The sequence below is a fragment of the Vidua macroura genome, chromosome 3, assembly GCF_024509145.1.
Source record: "Vidua macroura isolate BioBank_ID:100142 chromosome 3, ASM2450914v1, whole genome shotgun sequence".
NCBI lineage: Eukaryota > Metazoa > Chordata > Aves > Passeriformes > Viduidae > Vidua > Vidua macroura.
Window position 1 is genome coordinate 4,120,364 of NC_071573.1, and position 24,647 is coordinate 4,145,010.

The 24,647-nt window shown below is 43.9% G+C and overlaps 1 protein-coding gene across 4 annotated transcripts; it reads left to right on the plus strand.

Annotated features, from left to right (window-relative positions):
* Positions 1-347: 347 nt before the first annotated feature.
* B3GNT2 (UDP-GlcNAc:betaGal beta-1,3-N-acetylglucosaminyltransferase 2) lies at positions 348-16,538 on the plus strand. Of its 4 annotated transcripts, none has more exons than XM_053974543.1 (2): positions 348-448; positions 14,145-16,538. In XM_053974543.1, the coding sequence occupies exon 2, from the start codon at positions 14,154-14,156 to the stop codon at positions 15,345-15,347; it is 1,194 nt and encodes a 397-aa protein (XP_053830518.1). In that variant the 5' UTR covers positions 348-448; positions 14,145-14,153; the 3' UTR covers positions 15,348-16,538. The 4 variants fall into 4 exon arrangements, with proteins under 4 accessions (XP_053830518.1, XP_053830517.1, XP_053830519.1 ...); XM_053974542.1 differs by lacking the exon at positions 348-448 and adding an exon at positions 460-649; XM_053974544.1 differs by lacking the exon at positions 348-448 and adding an exon at positions 1,065-1,087.
* The last annotated feature ends 8,109 nt before the right edge of the window (positions 16,539-24,647 follow it).

The window sequence follows — 24,647 nt, forward strand, 5'->3', positions numbered from 1 at the left end:
CGCGCGCGAGGACCCCCCCCCCCCGGCCGCCGCCCCGCCCCGCCCCCGCGGGGCGCGCGCGCCGCGCTCTCCGCCAACCCGCGGCGCCGGCCGGGGGGGAGGGGGCGGGGCCCGGCGCGCGCCGCTCAGCGCCTCGCCCCCGCCCGCCTCGCCCCCCGCCCCCTGCGGCGCGCGGCGGCGCCGGGCGGGGAGGCGGGCGGGGCTCCGCCACAGGGCAACAAGTGAGCGGCGCTCCCCGGCCGCGCCCCTGCCCCGCCGCCTCCGCCCGCCGCCTCCGCCCGCTCCTCCTCGCCGCGGCCCCGGCCCCGGCTCCGCTCCGCCCGCCGCAGGCGCGCACCTCAGGCGCGGCCGGCCCCGAGGATACGGCGGCGGGGTCCGCGCCGTCCCGCGGGGACGGGGGACGAGCCCTTCCGCGGCCGCCTCGGCGCCGCCCCGGCATCGCCCTCAGGTGCGGAACCCCCGCCCGCTGCGGGGGCCGGCGGAGCGGGGCGGCAGCGCGGAGCCGCGAGGGCCGTGGTGGGGCGGCAGGCCGGGACCGGGCGGGTGGGAGCCCGCGGCGAGGGCAGCCCGCGGCCGGACAAAGCATGGTGGATGCGGAGGCGGCGGCGGCGGCAAGAACCCCGGCGGAGCCCCGCGGCAGCCTGGCAAGGTACGGGCGGGGGGCTCGGCTGCCGCCGCCGCCAGCGCTGCCTCCGCGGGCCGGCGGGGATCGGCGCTGCCGCAGCGGCTGAGGAGGGACGGGGGGGCGAAAAAGCCCCATTTTTTAAACTTGATTGTTGCTTTTTCCAGGTCGTGCGGTTTTCCTTCCCCGTCGCCTCTCGCTTATTTGCGTAGTGACCGCTGTGAGCTGGCGGCGCGGGCGGCGAACGGCCGGAGCCGTAAATCTGGGGTTTTTTTTTTTAGGGCCGGGGATTTTCCTTTTCCCCGGCTGGGAGGTGACAGGCGGCGGCAGGGTGGGGTCACAGCACGCGGGCGCGGAGTCCCTGCCCCGGCAGCCGGCACATGTTGCAGCCGGAGCGGCGGGAGCAAGGCGGGCAGAGGCGCAGTCTGCTGGGCAGGGATGAAACTCAGGCCAGCTCAGCGCACCGTATGTTTATCCTCGCTTTTTGAGTTTGGTTTTTTTTTTTTGTTTTTTTTTTTTTTTTAACGTTTTATTGTTCATTTAGCCGTGCGGAGGCGGCGTCGGTGCTGCCGAAGCCGTGAGGTTTTTCCGGAGAAAGCCCGAGCCGTGGGGCTGCGGCAGTGCCGGGAGCTGCTGCAGTCTCCGCTCCTTGGCTGGAGGGGAGGGACGGAGGGTGGCGGTGGCGGAGCGGGGACATTCGCAGCGCTCCTGGGGTCACCTCATTAGCCCGCTGCCAGGAGTTAATTATTAACACCCGCGTCGAGATTCTAGACCGCGCTGAGGCAGTGACACTGAAATGTAGGCTTTGATGGACCTGAAAGGCGAGAAAGTGGTATTTTTGCTGGAGTTCGCCTGGATATATGTGCTCCTTCACGAGATGATGCTTTTTCCCTCAAACTTCCTGACGCATCCCGTGCCCCGTCAGGAGGGGACTTCAGGTGACTCGCAGGGATTGTGGCTAAACTGCAGCTCGAGACTCATTAGTCATCCGTCAAAAATTTGTGGTGAAAGTTACTTGAGTAACCCTTTAATCCGACTTCCAGAATGCTCAGTGCTATTGGGGTTGATTATTAAATACTCATGGTTAGTTTTAACTATGTAAAATAAGAGCTTGCGTGGTTTGGTTGTTGGTTTATTTAAATTTTTTTCCTTGTGGGGTTTTCTCCTTCTCTCCTTCCTCTTTTTTTTTTTTTTTTTTTTTTTTCCGGTTTTGTTTGTTTCTTGTTTGTTTTGTTTTTTTGTGTTTTTTTTGTTTGTTTTGTTGTTGTTGTTGTTTTTTAATATACTTTGGACAGAAAGACTTGGTTTGGGCACAGAAGAAGTTTAGTCTGGCCGTGTAAAGATGTGCGCGCAGAATTACATGCTAGACATGTCATCTGCGAATTACTGAGGAAACATTATTACAGCGTTGTCCCTTGAGGAGATTTCTGGTAAATTACTGCTCACCGTCTTAAAAGAGAGAGCCCAGAATCCAGTTCTCTTCCCAAGCTGCTCAAAGCGGTTTCGGGTTCTTCTTGCAGTTCCGCTTTGGCGACAGGCTCCGGTGCTGTCACCCAGGGCGTGTGCGGAGCGTGGGGCGGGGGCGGCGGATGACACCCGGCTGCGTGGCACGCTCGGGGCTCGCTTCGGTTCGGATGGAGAGCCCAGGCTGCCGGCAGAGGCTGCCCTGATAAACCACCGGAGGAGCTGAATGAGCGCTGAGTTGTTAAGAAATGCGTGGAGGAAACGAAACGGAGAATCAGCTTGTCTCATTCGGCGGATTTAATTTGTAATGGTTTGGGTTTTTGTTTTTGTTTTTGTTTTTTTTTTTTTCCTTCCCGGGCTGTAAACAACTCGAGAAGATAGATATCTTAAAAAAAAAAAAAAAACAATACTGCCGTGGAGATGGATTAAAATACAGAATGTCTGTCTTGTACCTAAAAATGTAATATTGTAAGACAGAGTCAAAATATTTTGGCTTTAAAAGAAGCCCTGGTTTTGCTGCTTGCTTTAAACGTGTGACTTGCTACAGGAGATGTTGTGCAGTACCGAGCTGTAGGGAACCTATGGGTAGAGCATAAAAAATAGAATGTATTTAAAGTAATTCTGTCACCTTGTCACCTGTAAAGTGGTTTTGCTTGGATTTGTGCTCGTTTCTTTTCCCCACGATGAGGAAAATGCAGCAAGGTAGCACTGCTGAAGGGACTTGTTTTTGAAGGTCATGCTTTAGGTGGCTGGGAGTGCTAGCTGGCTGTCTGATGCCCTGTTTCATAATAGGTAAAACTCACTGATCTCCCCAGAGATTGCTCCTAACGAGCACAGTGTCACTGGTAGTCAAAATTTTATTGTTATTGCCTGGAAGCTGCTCCTGAAATTTTTTTACTACTTCTGGGTAATGAAGATGCTGCTGAGGAGATCAGTGGAGCAGTGGTGTTTGCTCAGAGAAAAAGCAGTGCTTGATGAGAAATGAGAGTGGATAAAGTGGTGTCTTATTCTGTGCTGGCAAATCTGGGCAATTGTCTGTATGAATAAGTCATAGAGTATATAGAGGGGGGGGAAAAAGCAGGATTTGAGTCTTCATCTTCTTGCCTACCCTGGCAAAGATTCCTTGGAGAACCAAGTCTTTCGGAGGAGTGCTGCTCCATGGCGACTTGTGAGTGCTGAGACCCTGAGGAACTGTCATTTTACTGCCACCTGGTGCAGCTGTATTCACAGTGGATCCAGCTCTGACAGTGATTTTTCCTGTTGGCTGTGTAAATCCACTTGAAGGAGAGAAAAATGATAGTGACAAAAGGCTGTATCAGTGCTGATCATGTTTGAAATATAGGATGTGATCGTGTCTCCTGCCACTGCCAATATTGTCATGATCACAGCAGTCAGGGCTGGCTTGTCAATGATCTGTGCACTTGACCAAAGCCTGTATGGTCACATTGCTCCAAATTAACCAGAGGACAGGAAAAAGATTGAGCAGTCTCAATTCAAATCCTCAGCCAAGCTCTTTGGTAACTTGTTCTTTCCTCGCAGATCATTGAATTTTTGACAAATGTGTCAGATGATCTTGCAAAATCTTGACTTCAGGCGGGTTGTGAAACTTCTCAGAGTTGGTTACTTGGTGGACTTTTCCTGTGTGCTGTCAGACTTGTGCCTTGTGCTGCCAAGTGACTAAAGCAGCTCTGTCAGAAATGCACCGAAGGCTGACATTCCAGATCTTAATCTTTTACTGGATTTGGTTACGTTTCCTGCGGTAATAAAACCGTAAACTGCTTCTTTTTGAAGAATTTGCAGTCTGCATGGTAGGGGCTGGGAGATTTCTTGTAGGTAGAGCATAAAGTGTGTAATTCTCAAACTTGCCAAGAACAGGCCAAAGGCAGGGTGTATGGAAGATATTGGCAAGAGTGAACTTATAGCAACAAGTTTCCTGTAAAAAGCACAGAATATAGAAAAAACCCCACATATTTCATCAAAATATGAGAATTTTAACTTCTGGTTTTCATGTTAGTGTTTCTTGAAGGCCATTGGGATTGATTGCCTTCCAAAAGCTTGAAACCATCTTTGTCCCACTCATAGCTTGTTGGTTTGGGATTTTTTCTATAGTATATCTCTTTATTACATTTTCTATAGTATATCTCTTTATTACATTTTCTGTAACTCTATGGTAGAAATGCAGCAGTAATTTTGAAGCAAGTAGGCATCCATTTACTTTTTAAATTCAAACTTTTAATTTTTTTTTTTTTCAGGTATATGCATTATTAGTCCCTAATAAAATTTTAACCAGAATGTTAACAGTTAATTTAGGAAGAAGGTTGGGTGGTTGGGTGCATGTGCAGTCACGGGGTTAGTGTTTGATGTTTCTGATGTGTCATAGGCTGTGTTCATGTGAGTGCTTATTATGGAATCATAGTTGGAACAGGGATCATTGGAGTCCACCTCCTGGCCCTGCATGGGACAGTGCTTCATGTGGTCTGGAGAAGAATTTGTGCCTGTGAGTGCGGTTCACAAAAATTCCTGATGTGTTATCCCTGTGCTGCCATGTTCTGACCCCACAGAGATATATTTAGATGTTTCTATCAGTTCACAGCTGTATCCCTTTATGTAAGCAAACACCCTTCACGTCCTTAAAAAACAGCAGAAAAGAAAGAAAAGATGATGATGATGATGGTAGAATGAAACACAGGCTCTTCCTGTCGTTTTAATATAGAGTGAAGAAGTCACCGACCAAAAGTTGTGGAATAAACGCCAAACCTGCCCAGTCACATTTTGCTTTTACATGGGAAGCACTGACAGGTACCTGGGACTCGATCCTGCTCTTTGCCTGTATCTTTCTCGCTGATTTCCTTGATCCTTTTAGGATTTCCAAAGTGCCTAAATCTAAACCTCCCCCAGTTTCCAGATGGTGTAAAACCCAGTGAAAAGACTGGATCATTAAACTGTCTTGTGATGAACTGTGCAGAAGAATGATTGAATTGGTGCCTCGTGAGAGGCAATTAGTATTTAAGTAAGGAAAAGAATCCCTGCGTGCGATGGGCGGGGTGCTGAGAGTTTTCATGGGAGAATTGATGAAACAGTTTCCATCAGCAGTTGGTTAAGAAAGCTTTGTTGTTTGGGAGAAATACAACAGTAAGAATTGAAAAGCATTTAATTTGGAGACGGTTTTGTTCTTTGTAAATAACTTCTGAAATGTAGCAGCTGCTTCATCTTAAGCACACTCAGAAGAGTTAGTCTTGAGAGTGAATTGACCAAATCCCTTCAATTGTAAGCCAGCTATCTGGATCAAATGAGCAAGAAATCTTGACTTGTGGCTGGGAATGACTGATTTTCCCATAGAAGGGTAATTCCCCGAGGCTCAGTGGTTTATGAACCGGCAGCGGTATGGGATTTACAGAAGAGTTTTGGGTGTTTTGAAGGTTGGTGTGCCCCACCGAGGTGAGTGTGCTGTGGGATGCGCGGGCTCCTGCCCGACTTTGCTGCTGGGAGCATCCTGCTGTATCTCGGGGCACTTGGGAGGCTGAACGGTGTTTGTGCTCCCCGCCTTGTGCTGGTGTAGCTGTTTGTGCAGCTGGGTCGTGAACCGAATTGAGGAGCTAAGTGAGTTGAGAAATAACCTTTTCTGTTTGCTTGTCTTCAGGGTTCTACAAAATGTAACACAGTGAGCCACACAGATACGGGAATTCATGGCCTGGGAAAGGGTGGAATTCTTTTAACTGAGTTTAAGGAGAGCTGCTGCTGAATGCCCAGCTGTATCCTGAATGTAGTGCTCGTTTATTTTACTTGAGTAATTATATTTTGTAATCTGGTATTTGAAAGTTAGAAACTGCTAATGGGAAGCTGTCTTTGGGATGGAAATTGTTGTTGCAAACTTATTGTTGATCTGCTTTTGAATAAAAGCAATTAAACCCCATGCAGAACAGCCTTAAGGTGATTACTCAAACCACTCTCAAGCTTTGTGGATGCTCACTTTGGTGTGCAGGTAACAGGTACAGAAGGTGCTACTCGGATTTAGAAATTTCTAATTGGGTTAGGTGCTTAACTGTTGTTAACAAAACCGGGAGTTAGCTGCCTAGCTGGCTTAAAGATCCTTTACAAAATCCTCCTGATACTTATATGCATCTTTAGCTGCCTAAAGCTGCTGGAGAAATTGTTCCCTTTTCCATAAATTTGAGAGGTTGGAATGAGATTTGTATCTTAGGTTTTGCAGCTTTGAAGGAGGACAATGAATTTCTCTGCTTACAACTTCACTGTTTTTTTCTGAACTTTAAATGAATTACTCAGAAAGTTGAAGAACTTTTCATGTATTTGCATTTTAAAATGTAGGTTTTGCATTCTTCAACTTGTGTTTATCTCAGTACTGTGAGTTCAGAGGCAGATCCTGGAATTCTGACATGAATATTTTGAGTATGAATTTGGTTTGAATTGACTTCTGAGTAACCAACCACATAGCATTATTTTTAACCCAAAAGGACAGTGGTAACCAAGGGTAGGTGTTGACTTCATCAGCTGTTCCAAGTGTTTTTGAAACACAGCTTTTCGTAGTGTGTTTTGTGTCTAAGGTGGGCAAGAAGACAAAGCAGAGGTAGAATTTTGATGGCCTGAGGTGTGGTGCTTGAAGGATGGTTTTGTTAGTTGACTAAATAAGATTGCTCTCTGTGCAGACATAAAAGTGGTTGGAATATGGTTAAGGCAGGATTAATTACTGGTTTTAAGATAAAACTGGAAGAGATCAGGAGCAGATGAGTTGTCTTGTTTGTGAAAATTATGGTTATCTGCATTTTGTGTAGGTTTTCTAAATCATGAGTTGTATTTCAAATACAGCACAAAAGTAAGAAATAAGAGAGTGTCTGTCCTGCAGACCTTCTCTCCTTAAATGCCTGCTGAAAGCATCAGTCAGATTTGCAGTGTGTTACATTCATTCTTTCTCACCTGAAGTAGCACTGATCCAAGTACGTGTCTGGGAGGAAGGTGCTTATCCACTCCTTGGATCCACTTATCCACTCCTTACCCACTTCCTTGGCTTTCTAGTAATGATGGGCAGATGAGGTGCAGCTGAAACGAACCCCACAGCAAACAGCAGACGTGGGTGGGTCACGCTGGGCCACTCGCTGCCCCCTGACCTGGGTACAGAAAATGCCAGAGAAATTCGGGCCCAGGGTGTACGTTGTAGGGAATAGGTGGGCCAGACTCTGTGTGCCTTTGGTGGAGCGGTGCTGGTTGTGTCTGGCCCTGCCCGAGGGAGCTCTGGATGAAGGTGGGAGCCAGCAGCAGCAGTGTGCTGGTACATGAAGGCTGAGGCTGGTGACAGATGGGCTCTGCTGTGGCCCGGGCTGTGCGAGCCTTCCCTCTTCTCCTGCACCATTCCCGGTGTTTGTGCGAACATCATCGAGTGATGGGAGCTGGTTGAAAGCTCATTGCTGCTTTGTTGTCGGCTCTTTATCGTCCTCCAGCTAGCTGAAATTATTCACCACAATCAAATCAGTGCAAAGGTAGATGGGACTGTGCAGCTTATGCAGGGGAAGGAATAAATTACAGGAATGAGTCAGCTATGACTGAAACTGTTTTAAACTGCCATAGAACTGTGCTCCCCAACTTCTAATTGGTGTGATGAATGACAATTAATTTTGTTCCAAGAAATATTTCTCTGCTGACACTCGGTTAAACCCCTTCTCTTGATTCTTTATCATTTACTGTTCGTTCAAGTTGATGCCTGTCAAGTGAAAGCTCAAGTTCTTCTTAAATCAGAAGCTGGCAGCTCTGCGTTATTCCTAACAAATTTACAATGTCATCATTCTCAAGCTTGAACTGGCCTTAGAATGACACGGGAATTTTCTGTATTAACGAATTGGGAAAAACAGGTAACATCTGCTACCACAGGCCCCCAGCTATTGTCATATTAAACTTCAATATTCATCTTTATAGTGAGTTGAGATCTTACACTTGGTTGTCAGTGTGAAATCTCAATTACTGGAAAAAAAAACCAAGACCAACAACCCAAACCATTTTTGCTGTTAAACAGAGAAACCAAACCTTTTTCATCACAAGCTTTTTGTTGGTTTGGGTTTGACTTTTTTTTTTTCTAGATTTGTTTTTTTTTTTTTTTTCATGAGCAGTTAGGAACACCTTCATAGCTGTCTAGTGTGGCTGCAGGCATGCCAGCACAGAATGGTGATGTTAGCATGATGCACTAATTTATTGAGACACTGCCATTGTTTAAATTGACTTATGTAGGTGTGGTGTACATGTGCAGCTACATTGCTTGTTCATCCCTATGGAAAACCATGACCCAACTCAAGTAGTCTATACCAGTAGAAAAATGGGAATATCCATTAAACCTGGGATTGAGTTTACAGAATATTTTTCATAATAGGCATTTCTTGCATATACCTTGATCTTCTATAGAAACACAAGAATTCAAATATGCAACTGAACATTCTTTCAGCCAATCCAAGGATTTAATTTTAACAAGTTAAAAGAAAATATTTAGGTCTACCTTACAGTGAATTCAGTAGGTGCACCATATTAAAATATTTTCTCAATCAAACCCAGAGCTTTTGTGAGAGACACCTGCAAATAACTTAAAATACAGACAGGGTTGGGATAATCTGATGGTTTACTGGTAGCTGACTTATTTAAAAATGGCTGAAAAAATAGATTACTCTGGAGAGACAGTGGTGAGCTGATGGTATCTCTTCCTTCTTTAAGTGTTCTGTCAAGCAGGAGTTTCACATAGGGTGGTTTTAAAGAAGTTAAAAGTAAGTTTTTACTGTTGAATGACTTTGTAAAGATAACTTGATGCAAAGATAACTCGGTGCAGACTCTGTGGGTGTTGTACAGTATTTCTAAGCACCAATATAAAGTCAACAAAACTTCTGTTTCTTAGATGTTATTTTAAATAGCACACCTTAACAGGCCATGTTCTGGTAGCTTCTCTTTTCTGCTGAAGGAGCTAGATAGGGGTAGGGGAAGAGCTGAAATTAGTCCAGATGGTGGCGGGAAACATAGTAAAACTTACTGTGAAGATTCTGGAATTCTGCTCCTCAGAACTTAGCATTCAGCAGTAAATGAAAGAACTGTTTAGTCTTTTAACAGCACAGTCAAAAGCTGACATCAGTAGTGTGGGGCACAAATCAAGTAGGTATTAGAGAGAGGGAGTTTGGAGTTCTTATGAAGCTTTTACAAACTTGAATGCAGTAGGGATTTCCCCACTGGGTTGTAGCAGCTAACTTCTGGATTTTCACCAGAATGTGGCTGCTCTGAGCACCCCTTGCTGTGAGTTATCAGATTGCTTGGAGAAGCAAGACTCTGGATAACAAAAACCTGCTGCTGTGCAGGTGGTAGCAGCCTGAGAGATTTAAAGGTAGTGCTCCCAGATGCCACCGATGGCTGCAGGGGCTGTCTGCACTGCGCCCTCAGCAGCTGGCTGCAGCGAGCATCTGCTGGCAGGCTTGTAGGATAATGCTCTCACCTAATGAAGGCTGGCTCAGGGCTCAGGGAGGCCCCGTGCAGGAATGTGGTCACTTGTGGCTGGTGCTGGAGAAGAGCCCTGCTGGAACATGCTTCCTCTGCTGGGTTGTGGTTGTGACTTGGGTGAGGTCAGAGAGCCTGCAAGTGGAGTCTTGCTTTGCTCTTGCACTCCAGAGCCATCCCTTGTGTGGGGTGCATGATGACTTCATGGTCTTTGTGCAGAACTGAGTGTTTTGGTATGAGGTGTAAGCCACTGATATATAACTCTAAAAAAACTCCACTTAATTTTAAAAGTACTAAATTAAAGTACTAAATTATTTATTTTTGTTGTTGTTACTGTCATATCAAAAATGACTAGATAGAAGGGAAAGGGCTTACTGATGAAAGGTCATCATTTAGCTTGTATGGCAAATGTATATAGAGAAAATAATGTCCTATGTTTTTAATTAATAATTAGTGTTTTCTGAGGGTTCCTCTCTTGTGTGGTAATAGAATAGCGAGCCATTACAAGTTCTTGCTGTGGGAAAGAATCGAGGAACCAGGATAATTCACAGAAGTTGAAAATATTGAGAGATTTAAAAAATGGTTGGACAAAGTGAGACTAGGTTCAATTGCATAAGTAAACATTGCTCAAGTGCAAGTCTGGGCCTCTAAAACCTTATCACAGAAAACCAGAGGAGCACTACTAGACAAATGCCTCACTACCACTGGTTCTCTTGATCTGGGTGGGGGGGTGTTTGGTGGGATTGTTGGGTTTTTTGGTTCTCTTGATCTGGGTGGGGGGGTGTTTGGTGGGATTGTTGGGTTTTTTGGTTCTCTTGATCTGGGTGGGGGGGTGTTTGGTGGGATTGTTCGGTTTTTTAGTGTTGCTTTTGAGGGATTTTTCAGCAAAAATGTGCTGAAGATAAGTAGTGGGAGACAGAACGTGAAGTTACTTTGGCCTTTATTCAAACTCTTTGTTGTTCTTTGTGCCTTGGGCTGTGTTTTAGGAAAATATATGCACATCCTTCCCTAGTCTTGCTATATTTACTTGGATCTTGAAATTCCATGCCTGAGTTTCACTGGTGTCCTTTAGTATTAAAATACTGGAAGATTAAAATTTCTCCCAAAGCTAAATAATATGCTGAAAGGTATCTCAAAGCAGGTATATGCAAATAATAGAAAGTAATGTTAAAATAAACGCCATCTGCTCTGAATTTCAGTGCAGTTTTTCATGCTTTGAGTAGCGTGTTGTTAGTGTGGTTGCTTTCCTGCAGCTGGAACATTGTTTCAGGCTGTCTTGGTTGGAGAACACAGAAAACATTGACAGTTTGCAGTGGTAACCACTGTGTGAGACGGGCTTCTGCAGAAGGGCAACACGGATATCTGTTCAATATTCTCCTGTTCTTAAGGTTTTCTTAATTACTGTCCTATGAAAGGGGATTTGTGTAAAATTCTGAGGGGGGGAAAGAGATTTGATGGTGTGCAGTTAGAAAATAAACAGCATTCAAGTTCTTTAAAGCTGGAAATGGCACGGACTCGTTACAACAGCCCGGGGCTCTCAACATCATCTCGTTCCAAAAGTGCTGTTGCTCAGTCCAGAAATCTCTTGACTCACTGAACAGAGCCGAGCTATTAGACAACTGATTCATCTCACAGGGGGTTAGATGGACTCCATATGGCTTGTGATGTGTTAAGTAGCTAAACCAGTTGATTTCAGAAGCAGCAGTATCACTGCATATGCTGTTGCTGGCACTGTCAGAAGTGGTGCTGCCTGTGCAGCTGCTGTAAGGGATATCAGGCCCTAAATTGAACTTACATGGCAACATCCAAATCTGCCCTAGCACCACTTAGTCTCTGCAAAGAGAGAAGGGTGGTGGTGTCTGTTAGATACCTGAATCACAGCTTGGCTTTGCCAGATTCCTGATAGTTTAGTCCTGGACCAGTAGGGTGGTAGGTGTGATATCTGCAGGTCTTAGGGATTATCTTTTGCCAGCCCCAGTAAGTAAATGGGCTTGTAATGCTTGGGTTTGGCAGTCAGATAATGTAGATGTGGTACTCAGCCCACTTAGAAAATACAGCCTAACTCCTGCCCTCAGAAAAGTGTTTACAGTGAAAGGCCATGGCTTCTGTCAGATGGGAAGGAGGTGGAAAAGTTGGGTGTTTTACTTTGGGCTTTTACATCAGGTGATTAGATTGGTTCAGCTGCTTGTGGATCCACAGCCTGGGACAGGGTAGAGGCTGGGAGTATTTGCTTGTGGTGGTGATACCATTTACTGTGCTTTGAGAGATGGAACCACTGTCATCTCGCCAGACTTGCACCTTTTCTGCTGAAAAGCTCTACCAAGTCTAACAGTAAATGGGGATTTTTCTGCTCAGGATCCCTGTCTCATTTGCCTCAGGGAATTACAGTCATAGTGGACTGAAGGATTTTGTTAAGTGTTTGAAATAAAGTCTTTGCAAATGGTGTCTCATTGTGTCAGAAAAGTCTCAGGTCAAGTATCCAGATGCCTTAGAGGTGTTGAAAACTCGCAGCTTGGTAAACTGGGGGCTGTGACAGATGAGCTGTGTGGTGCTGCGTATCCTGAAGAATCCAGCTTTGGCTGAGCTCTTGACAATCCCGTGTTTGTTGGCTGTTCCTAGGAGGGACCAGTCCCCCTCCAGTTGTCTCTGGAGTCCCGGGATCCTAGGTCAGATACCACCTCATTTGTTGCTTAGTGAGAAGTGCTCTTGAGGACAGGGTAGATAAGCCCTGATGTTCATGCTGGGCTCTGTGGAACACCACAAAACAGGGGATGGTTCCTTCTCCAGCATTTTTGTGTCTAGTGAAAGGGAAACGTAGAAAACCAGTGTATTTATCTTTTTTGGTGGCAGTTAAAGAGGAGAATAAAGTTTATTTGAAGTCTATGTGACCAAACCCAGTGCTTTCTGAACTGTTCAGCTGCTTATCTTAAATGATGATACTGATCACAAGTATGGTTTTGTCTTTGAGGGATAGAAGAAAACTACTTTAAAATGAGAACAGAAACTTCATAGCTGACTGAGAGTAGAATATGAAATAAAGTAGATCTGGCGTGAGCCTATACACCAATAAATATGCAGATAGTACTTGAGGAAGCACAGGCATTTTTCCGAGAGGCCGTGTTTTCTAGGAGTGACTTTGGATTTCAGTTTCAGAAAAACACTCACACACCCCCTTTTGGATTTAATAATGGTTATGGGTCAAATAAGAGAAAAAAGATTACTGATTATTTGCTGCTTTCCTCCTAAATTTTTAGAAGTTTAGTGTTTAACTTGTTGAGGAGTAAAACCAATTTTGACTGATGAAACCATAAGAAGACCAAGGGTCAATATAGCTCAGGTGTCTGGGGATGGCTGAAAAAAAGAAAACAGCAGCAAGTACAAGGTGTACTTCTCAGTCTGCCTCCCTGTCTGCTGTTGCTCTGTGACCTCAGGGCCTGAGGCAGTGCTCACAGCTGGGCTTCCAACACTCAGTACAAATTCTTTATTACATTAGGTTTTTTCTGATCTTCCAATAATCATTTATATATTCCTGGCACATGAAGGTGCCTTTGACAGTGAGTTCTGTGTGTGACTTCAGCGTAGTCTTTGTAACCTTCTTATTCTTTCTGAATTATTTGTGGAGCTTGAACACTGATGTGCCCCAGGGCTAGTAAACAGTTTGGTAAGCACTGCTCTAGAGGAACACAGTGTTTTCCTGTTGCTCCTTGTGCTGTATGCCTTGTACCTGCATTCTGACAGCTGTGGAAGAAAGAGGGATTGTTCAATTTTCTCCCCCAGTAAAAGCTGAAGATGGATCACAGGACTTTTTATATGACAAAGACGTGCATATACTGTTCCAAGTCTTGCATATATGGGAGACCTCTCCTTTTTTTATTTCTTTTCAGGGTTTTTTTCCTTCATAGTAATAATTACACTTCTACTTTCATTTACTGTTTGAATTCCTTTTTTCTAGTTGGAAGGGGAAAAAAATTCTAAGTTCTTGTTCTCTTCTGTCTGAATATCAGCAATGCAGCTGGCAAGTTTTGTCAGCCTTTCTTCCAAGGAACAGCCAAGTGAAATTGTCAGAAACTGATTGTGTGCTTTAAAATTTGGCTCTGCCCGTTACATAGTTGGAAGGTGTGAGAGTGCAAGTATAAAAGCTTGAAACCTAATTTAAAAATAACTGACCTTATCATATAGCAATTTATTCTATACCCTTCAGCTCACCTTACTAGCAGGAAAAAAAAAAAAGGTTTCTCAGTCTGCCAAGCTGAGGGCTCAGATTCTAATTATTATACAGTCAAGTGTTTATAAAGGGGATCTAAATGAGAAGCAGAAACTGCTGGCTAATTTAGACTCACCATGAAAAGCTGTGTAACTTTCCTAAGCTGCAGATGGAAACTTCACATTTGTACCGGCTTACTGATGAAACCCCAAACCATATGTGTGTGTGTATTAGAGACAGATTAGCTTTTGCTTCTTTGGGGGTGTAGTTAACCTTGGTTTTTAGGCTACTAGCTTGGATTTGAAAGTAGTTTGCATTTTTAATGAGATCAAGAACTTGCTGCGAAGAAAGCTAAAAATCTTTTTTAAAATTTATTTCTAGATATGAGAAATGAGTGTTGGACGCAGAAGATTAAAGCTGCTGGGAATTCTGATGATGGTAAACATTTTTATTTATGTGATTGTGGAAGTCTCGAAGAGCGGCAGCCAAGACAAGAATGCAGAAGGCCGTGTTGTTATACCACGTAGCAAATTCTGGAGGAAATACACTCCTCACAAAGCTTATTGGAACAAACAGCAACAGAAGCTTGAGCTGCTGTACAACCCTATTCTGTCCTTGCTTTCCAATATGACTGTGGAAGAGAACTTGGTTTCTAACCTGAGTGCCCTCAGTTCCTGTGACCCTGACCCCTTGGTACACTCAGAGGTTAGTGACTTTGCAAACTTGCCAGACAGATTCAAAGACTTCCTCCTCTATCTGAGGTGTAGAAATTACTCATTGCTAATGGATCAGCCAAACAAGTGTGAACAGAAACCTTTCCTGCTGCTGGCTATTAAGTCACTTATACCCCATTTTGATAGAAGACAAGCAATTAGGGAATCCTGGGGCAAGGAAATAGAATCAGGGGATGTGATAGTCAGAAGGGTCTTCTTACTTGGGCAGACCCCACCAGAGGATCATTTTCCTGACCTTTCACACATGATTAAATTTGAGAGTGACACCCACCAAGACATTCTCCTCTGGAACTACAGAGACACTTTCTTCAATCTGACTCTGAAAGAGGTGCTGTTTCTGAAGTGGGTCAGCAGTAGCTGCGCAAATGTCCAGTTTATTTTTAAGGGTGATGATGATGTTTTTGTGAATACCAATCAGATCCTGGATTACTTGAAAAGCTTATCAAAGGAAAAAGCCAAAGATTTATTTATAGGCGACGTGATCAAAGATGCTGGACCTCACAGAGAGAAAAAATTGAAGTACTACATCCCAGAAAGCGTTTATGAAGGTTCGTATCCCCCGTACGCAGGAGGTGGTGGCTTCCTGTACTCTGGTGATCTGGCACTAAGACTGAATAATGCATCTGACCAGGTTCTCCTCTACCCTATTGATGATGTTTATACTGGAATGTGCCTTCAGAAGCTTGGGCTTGCTCCAGAAAAACACAAAGGCTTCAAAACATTTGATATCGAAGAGAAATACAGAAATAACATCTGTTCCTACACAAACTTAATGTTAGTGCATAGTAGAAAACCTCAAGAAATGATTAAGATTTGGACACGCTTGCAAGACCCACACTTAAATTGTTAAAGTAATGTGCGTAAGTGTCTTAAGTCCAAAAAACTTTGCAAGTTTGGATCACTGAAGCTCTGTTTAGTAGTTGAATTTTTGCTGTAGACTTTTTCCTGTACTTCTGAAATCAAGAGTAATACTAAAATTTGAAGGGATGGCTTGAAGACTTGGTCCTGACTTTTCCACTGGTGGTCCTGGTGGTTGTTATGTTTCAATATGGGTCTTAATTTTAAAAAAGACTTTGAGGCTATAACTAGCTGTCAGTGACTGGTTAGCTGGAAACAGGGATTGCCTACCACAATGCATCTTTCATCAATTGTGATGGTGGAAAATAATTTTCCCTTGAGTAGTGTTTGTGTGTGGAAACCACTGTAAATTGAAAATACACAAATTGGGGGAATGTAGTTTTACTTTCAGATATGATACAGTTACAAGACCTTAAATTTTGATTTTTTAATTTTTTTTTTTTTTAATTTATAGTTTTCAGTTCTTTTGCACCCTGGAACAGTATTTTTTTTCCTTCACTTACGATCCTTTGTGAAAAGTGTATGTGTGTCTGAAGGATTTACCCTTTTATTAGATGAAGCTCTTTTTTTTTACCAAAAAAAGCAAAATTCTGCTTGAGGTGTTTTTCAGGGCTGGGCAGGTAGGGATGCCCCTGCCTCAAGCCTACATACTGAAGCTAACTTACTGCTCATGTTATTTGTGTGGAAAGCTACTCTGGTCAATCCTTGTTTTCTGTTTGGGCACTAAATGTGATCAGGTAGCTTGATTTGATGGAAATGACTGAAATTGCACATTGCTTCTTGAGAGCATGGTTTGGGTCTCCTGGAAAGCACCAGTGAATCCAGAATTGTGCACATCCCAAGAGCTTGGAATTCCAAACCAACTTTTGAAGTTTGCATGAAGCCTCATGTAGAGTTACGTGTCCTCAAAACTCAGATCTTCTCTATTTCCACATCTTGCTTATAAGAGTTACTCTAAATAGTGGTGGCTTTCTTTGTATATGTAGAAGTGCCTGTCTATTTATTGTTCAGACTGAAGACCAAAACATTTTCTTAAATATATTTTGTGTAACATTTTATTTGTATAGTGTTGTCACTCGGATATTTAAATAGAGCATGATATTTTAAATCTGAGATGTGTAACGTGGTAAATAAAGCTAATTGTTATTTTTGAATTTGAAAAATAAAATGTAATTTAAATATTTCTGGTAGTGCTTCATGTTGACTTGCAGAGCACTTGCACTCTACATTTCAGAAGTTCAGGAACAAAAGGTTTTATTTGACAGATTTCACTAAGCTTGTGTAGCAGACTATCAAGAAAGTGTCACAGCTGTACCTATATTTATTAGATGCTGCAATAGATGGACAACTCTGAAAGCAAGGGGGACATTAAGTGCCTTGGGACAAACTGTATGTACAAAAATAATTGTCTGTACAATACCATTGCTGGTGCAATTGAAAGGAGTCAAGGAGTGGATTGAATGGCTGGCACTTGAATTTTTGATTGAAACAACTTGGCAGCAACACCTCTTTTTTGCTTTTTTACCTGCTTTCTTTTTCCTTCGTTTACCTGGAACAAATGGGGTGCTTTATTTGTCCAGGGAGAGGTGAGGTGTTCTGGTCTTCCACCTCTTTGTTCTGTAGATGATCGAGTTGACCCCAGCATGGATAAAAGACAGGCTGTGCTCTGGTGTTGTGCTGTGATGTTTGACCCTTGTGCTTTGTCATTCCTCATGGGAAGTGACACCTTCCTGAAAGAGCTGCAGGTTTTACATGAGTTACTTCCTACCCTGTTTCTTTAAATATTCATGGGATTTTCCTCAAGATTTGGGCCAAGTAAAAGAAGTAAGTTATGCTGATGGTGAGAGATGCAGTGTTGAGAGTCTTGGTGTGGGGGAAAGAGGAAGGGGGAGAGAGAAAAGGTGAGGCAGAGATGAAAAGGAGGGTGCTGGGGGAGAGTGGAGAGAGGCAGAGACAAGTGAGCCCTGAACAAACTGCTGAGGTCTGTGGGAGGATCAAACACAAACAGGAGGATTGCAGCAAAAAGAGGGACAGGAAAAGAGCCCAAGAATTAGTGTGAGTAAGGTAGGGTGGAGTACACATGGGATGTTAAGTGAAATGGGTGTGATTGGTGGGGTGCCAGCATTAATTATTTAATTTATACCTTTCCTGGCAACCATGAGGTAAAAACCAGGTCTCTTGCGTGGGACGCACCTGATAATAAGGAAAAACAGGCTGAGTGGCACCTGGGGAGGAGAAATGCTGTGAGAAAGCATTTCCCCACCTTCTGAGGGGACAGGAGAAAGGGCAGAGGACAAGGCTGAGCAGGTGGTGCTGGGGGAGAAATCTGACAGACCACTTTTGTGTACTCCAAGTGTGGAGGAGCACTGGTGGCTCTCCCTGGTCCACTCCCATGGAGAAAGAATTGTCATGGCAAATAATTGGGAGTGTGTGGAGTGAAGAGTAAGGGAAATAAATAACAGAGATAAAGGAACAGAATGCATCCAAAAGTACGATGGGAATGGGATCTGGGGGCAGCTGGGAAAACAGAGGTGAAAAGTCTTTAAAAAGCATGTGCAACAACCTGTAACTGCTGTATTCTACTGTATCTTTCATAAATGCTGTTAAATACTTAAATTTCTGTTGAAGGCATGAGAAGATTTGACTACAATAGAAAGAATGGAATTTGGAAACTGAAATAAGATGTGTTTGGATGAGACAGCTGAATGTGGATGCAGTCTTTGTTCTTTTTTCTTCCCTGAATACAGCAGGGAAAATGAAGTGCTGCTGTGATTAAATAACGCTGCATCAGGGTGAGCCATTAGAATCCATTAGCTTGTTTGTATAAAGGCTCAGGCCTTTGCTTCAAAATCCAGTTGGGAGGAGAAAATATAGGATAAGGAAGGTAAATTAGCTATAATTAATGCACAAATTATAAGGTTTATCTTGCAGAGGATGGAGTCCCTGTTTTCTGCCAGCTGGTTGCTTGGCCTGACTGCATTTTACACTTGGATCCCTTCCTCCCCTACCCAGTTTTGTTATGTAGGCTTGAGTGAAATGTGGCACTTGACAGGGCTGGTGATAAGAGAATTCCTGGCAGTCCTTTTCTGCTTTTCAGTGTTGGGAGCACAGAAAGCCAAGCTTCAAAAAGGGTTTTGGCTGGGAAGTACAAGAAGGAGGCCTGTTAGGATTCACTGGAAGGTTTGCATTGGGTATGCAAGTCAGCCAGGATCCTCATGCAGGTACTGTTGAATTTGGGGCTTTGTGATGCAGCAGTGAGCAATCCAGCTCTTATCTGGTGCTGCAGTTCTGATCTAGCCCACAGTCAGCATTCACCCCCTGAAATTTGGCCTCCTTTCCCTTCTGCCTTACTGCACCTCGTATGTGTAAGATTTCCACTTAGTTAGAGTTGGTTTGCTGGAGGGCACCAATCCAAATGAGTTCATGTCTGCACTGAACTATTTCCTTCTCAGAATAGTCATGAAACCAACTTAGCAAGCAAATAGGGCAGGGAGAGCTGCTTAATGGATCCCTTGCATCGACAGAAATCTCGGAGCTGGTTCTGAATGGAGCAATGTCTGTCAATCAGCCCGAGCACAAAACGCTCTTCAAATTCTCTCCTTCCTCTTCCTCTTAACTTTTTAAAGCTGTTGCCTCCTTCCTTGCTGGATGAAGGTGAGAACAGGAGCGGGAGTGAGAATTAAAGTAAACTGCAATTCTGGAAGCAAATTTTCAAAAGGTCAGGAGTGATGAAATACTGAGCAGGTCAGTTTTTCTGTTGTGCTCAGACCAGGTATTGGATTGCTAATCACAATTTATATTTATATTGGCCCAGCCTGCTCTAAGTAGTGTTTAAACAGCTCTGGCTGGATTCTGCTGAGGGGTGGCTGAGCAGCATCTTGTGGGCTTTGCATGCCAGCCTTTTCAAAAGATAAAGAGTCCATTTCCATTTGTCAATGAAAACATTTGTACCCTGTCTAATAACACCTGACTGAACCAGGTGAGCTGGGCTTAAGTTGGTCTTGGGGTGTCAATCATCACTTCAGGCTCTGTTCACATCTGTGTAGGTATGGAACAAATCTCTGTGACCTCAATTTTTGCTCAGTTTTCTGTGTTTTCATGTTATTGCAGTTATATATATTTTTTTAAGTTACCTTCAAGCCTAAAGACTTCAGGCATGAGTTATGTGCTTCAGGTGAATGCACACTGAGTTTTCTATCAGAAATGAATCAAGATAAATTTGAAAATTTCCAATTTTATATTGAGAGAATTCCAATCAGTCTCCTAATTTCTAGCCTCCTTGATTTACCTCTGCATGTCTTTCCAGTCTTTCCTGCTAAGCTCTCCATCTCAATGAATCCATCTTTCCTGCCTTGTCATATGTTTTTGTTCCCTCTGTCCCCTCATCTCTCATCTCTTGGTGGACACTGTACTTGCCTCTCCAGTAAACCTCAAGGTTTTCTGAGAAAGTTACAAAAAAAATGTAGAAAATCACTTCTATCAGAGCCTGATTTCAAACTGTTTCAAATGGGGAGTAAATGGAGGAAAAATGCTGAGCTGCCAAACAAGCTGTAAACTTTCTGATTTTGGAGTTGGCTTTTCTACTGCCGCTGCCATTGTAATTTCTTTAAGGAAACTGCTCTGGGCAGATTTGGAAAGAGTTTCTACGGGGATTAGAAATAATCCCCAGACATCCCCTGTTAGATTCTTAAAACCAGAGCTCAGCTTAGTATTTGCTGTGGCTGTATTTTTGTGTCCTTTTCCCCTCTTCCTCCATCCCTCTGGATACATTTTGGCTGAATTCTGCAAAGATGATTCATTTGTGTTTCCTCATTTGTCTTAAATGTGTCATGTTTTTCCTCACTGATACTCCCCCTCTTCCAGAATAGTCAATGTCTCATGACAGCCCAAATTTTGCCTCTTTTTTGGGGACATTACATCCACACTGTGCTGGCAGATCAGCCAGAATGCCTGCGTGTGATGAGTATTTGAAAGCCCTGCTGAAAGGAAGCCACAAGTTTTAAGAACACAGACCTTTCATTTGTACAATAAATATGAGTTGTTACTTCAGAAAACATCATCCTTCAAGCCACTTCTTCTTACCTGTAGGATCATTCTGGTTGTTAATATTCTGTGCTCTTGCTTTCCTGCTATCCTGAAACATCAGATTGTGGTAGAGCTGGAAATAGTTGTGTGGTTCATGCTCAGTCTGTGGAACTGCTTGGCCAAGCTCTCACCTGTCTTTAGCAGATCAGACCTGAAAGCTCACCTGTGAGCCTCCAATTAGAACAAAATTTTACTGAGATTTGAATTATTCTTCAGCAATATTGAAAAAAACAGAAGCATGTTTATGTCCCTAGAGACCCCTTGTGCTTTTCTTCTTTTCCAAAATCTGCATAACAGTTTGCATTTCTTATCGTCCCATATTCAAACATAGACAAATTCTTTTTGAGAAACAAATGGGGTGGGGAGCAGTGGGTGGGAAGAAATCCCCACGACAGATGTTACAAAATCTTGCCAGGGTAGGAAATACTAGGCTGAGATGAACTAAAAAATGAACCCTCACTTTGGTGGATATCTTATTTAGTCACAGTGGGAAGTGGAAGAATTTTTTTAAAGATAAAAACCCAAAGGAAATGGTCTCATTTTCCTTTCCTTTCAATCTTTCTAGTATGTGAGGAAACAGACTTCTGCTTTAGATGTAGGTTTGGCTGCTGCCCAAGAGACCTAAAAGTTTCATCATCTTGTTACTTCTTGTCCACTTTGTTTATGAGAACATAAATGCCAGAGAGGCCAAGTGAATTGTTTTTCTTAGGCCTGTCCTGCATGATTTTGATACAGTGCCAGCAGTAATGATGCTTAGCAGAAGATAATGGTGAGTATCCCTATGAAGAGAGCTGAAACATAAGGCATGCTTTGTGATCCCTAGAAACTGGATGACTTTCAAGAGACGTGAGCTTTGTTTGTGCCCTTCAGTTTTCAGAGAGGCTCCTTGTTGGAACTGGTTTGGGAATTTGTTCTTAGAGCTGTCATCTCTTCTCCATAAAAATACAACCTGGATTGTTCTAATGTGTGCTCAAGGAAGAGCTGGACCTCCCCAGGGCTCCATTGGCCCTCCAGCCTCTCAGAAGAAGAACAAAACACTTCTGGTAGCTCGTGAGAGCCTTCAATCTTTAGGAGCTGCTTCTAGACCTCAGTGGTTGGTGACAAGCAGCAAAATCATCTTCCAGGAATTTATATTTTCTTTTTTTTTGTTGTTTTTTTTACCTTCACTGGCAAAGAGCTCTACAACAAATCCTGTGCTGCATGAACATCCAGCATCCAGTGCTCCAAGAATGAGAAGATTGTCAGACAGCTGCCTCCTCCCTGGATGCAATTTGAGTGAACACTGGGAATATCTTCAGTGTCTTTTTGGACTGGACCATCCCCAGGGGGTGTTGCTGGTACAGCCATCAGTGATACACTTTAAACCTGATGCCCTGGTGATCTTTTAGTAACAAAGTATAACAGGGTTTTTGTTTCCTCCATGAAGTGTATCTTCATGTGATACAGGTCAGCAGTTCTTATTCAATGCTGATTATCCATTTATTCTTCTCCAGCTTTCTAATTTTCAATTCCTGTGCTTTCTTCCTCAAAGGAAAGCAAGACGAACCGTTTTAGCTATAAGTGGAATAATATTAAATGTGAAAAAAATTGGGCTCAGAGCTGCCAGAAAGTGAATGCCACAGTTGGGGCATTATGGAGGGGTTGTCTTTGGACCTCTAATTGAAGCATCTCAAAACTTTTCAAGAGTATTCATGTTTGTTCTAGGTTTGGAACTGACATCCTTCAATTTGCTACACTGAAATAGCATTTGCTTATGCCATAATTTGTTATATTTCCCAGCTCTCCTCTGCAGTGCCTGAGCCATCCTGTGTGATGGAGCTGCAGCTGCCTGCTGGAGAGTGAAGTGAAATATGTGCCTGTGTCTTGGGAGGAGGAACTGGCACAGACCCAATGCACTGAATCTCAGATGATGCCTGGTCCCTTATTCCACTTCCCAGGCAGTTCCAGCACTTGTGAGGGTCCTTTTGTGCTTGCCTGTGCTTTTTCCATACTCTGAGTGTGCTTTAGGAGAAAACGTGGACCTCCTGCTCTGTGTGGGTGGTTAAGAGTGTGACATCCTTTCCCAGATTTATTTTTGCTTGTTCCCAGCTGGTTCATTCTGGATTTTCCCTCTTTGAGGATGTTTGTTGTATGTAGCTGATGTTTAATGCTGGAGAGACCTGAATCATTCTATCAGGGTAATTGATACTGACCTAATTACACAGATGAGTTTTGCACTGGAATTTTTAATGGCACTTAATAATTATAAGAGTCCTTCATTCCCTGTGTCTATGATTCAGTCCTTTGCCTCGTGTGGCTTCAAAGAGCAAGGGCATTGGATGGAATTATTTCCCTCTTTATTTTGTGTTGGTTAACTCTCTGTGCCTCCTGCCTGGGGAAGCAAGGGGAGCTGCTGCAGTTTAAGCTCTCCATGGAGAAAGCTGTGGTTGAATCCAGTGACACTCTGCTGTCCCTCTTCCAAACAGGATATGGATGAACTCTGATCTCTGTAGGAGATTGCCAAGGTCAGATGAGGATAGGGAGACTCTCAGCACAGCTGTGCTCAGGAAACCCTTCAGCCACATTTGCTGAGTGGGAAGCCTCCTAGAGAAGATCCACCTTTGTGTTCCATCCTGTTGACATCCATCCTGTGGATGGTGTCTGTCTGGAGAGGACGCTCCTGCACAATCCAGGAGAGTCACTCCACACCTTCCTAACTGGTGAATGTGCAGGGCTGTGTCCCAGAGCACTGCAGCAAGGACAAGCCCAGGTGACAGAGTCATCACCTCTCCCAGTTTCCAGCTCCAGCAGCTGTGCCCTTCCCCAGCACTCCAGCAGGGCAGGAATGGTGCCAAGCCCAACCTCATGTGGAGCAGCTGAAGTGGTAAATGATGCCCTTCACCTGCCTGTATCTGGTGCACAGAAATATTTTAGAGGCTTTTTTTCCCCCCTCTGTCTGTACCTTGTCCGTGATTTCAAGTGAAGCAGAGTGGTTTTGAAAAGCCCGTGGGTAGTTTATTTCCAGATGTGTGTTTACACCTTGCATATCTCTGGGGGCTAACAGATGCCAGATCACGCGTGTGGGTGTAGTTCTGTGCGAGTGAGCAGATAAACATGGTGCTCCAGAGCTGATGTTATTGTTTCTATCCCCAGAAGGGAGATCTGTGAAAGGAAAGGGCACAAACTGCAGAAGAAAACAACCACCCTTTCATTTAGTGTCCTGGCATCTGCTTGAATAAACTGGTGCTGCTTTAACCTTACATTAAGCATCCCTCCCACCTACTTCTTTTTAAATTCCTCTCGAGTTTCTTTTCCTTTTATTTTGATCTGTTCTGAATATCCCAGGGTCTGGAATTTGTCTTTTATAATGATATATGTCTCGGCATGAAGCCAGCCTCAGCTCCAGGGAATCTTTGTTCATGTTAAGATCTGAAAATCTTTATAAACATACACTTGGAGGAAAAATAGTTTGGTATTCAAGAAGCAGGATAAAGAGTTAGAAGAGCTCCAAGGGCTCTTAGCAGCTGTGTCATATCTTACTGGGCTGACACAGAGTAAATCCACACCATATTTTCAATGTGCACACAGTTTGGGTTTCCTCATCCCAAAAGGACAGAGAGGAACTGCAAAAGGTGCAGAAGGAGACCACAGGGACCCACACGCAGCAGCTTCAGTCTGTGTGAGCTGTGAGTCTTGGATTTGGGAAGGAAAGACTGAGGAAAGGCCTGAGTGAGAGAGGGCTACAGAATCAAGAGTAGCCTGGAAAAGCAAATGAGGGTCTTCAACAGGAGAGAGCCAGAAGCACAGGAAAAACTTATGGACTTTTTTGCACACAGCAGGCACTGGATTTTCCTGATACCAAACTAAACCCCCCCCGACTCACCTTCATACCATTTCCCCAAGTCCTGTTGATAAATAACATAGAGAATAGAAATTTTCAGTTCCCCTGATGTTGCTGGGCAGAGCCTAGAGACTAACTAGCAAAAAAGATGAAAGAATGTAAAAGGCAGGCGTTCAGGATGATAAATGTAGCTGGAAATGTATGTGTGGAGAAACAGATAATGAGGTCTGTAGTGGGTTTCTGGCAAGTTATGTAACAAGAAGCAACAGTGCATGCCCAAAGAAAAAGTTGAAGGAAAGGCCACCTGTAATATTGAAGGATTCAGTGAGTACAACCACCAGAGACCCCTTTAGATGAACCTCCAGGACCATAAAAGGGCTTCCAGTA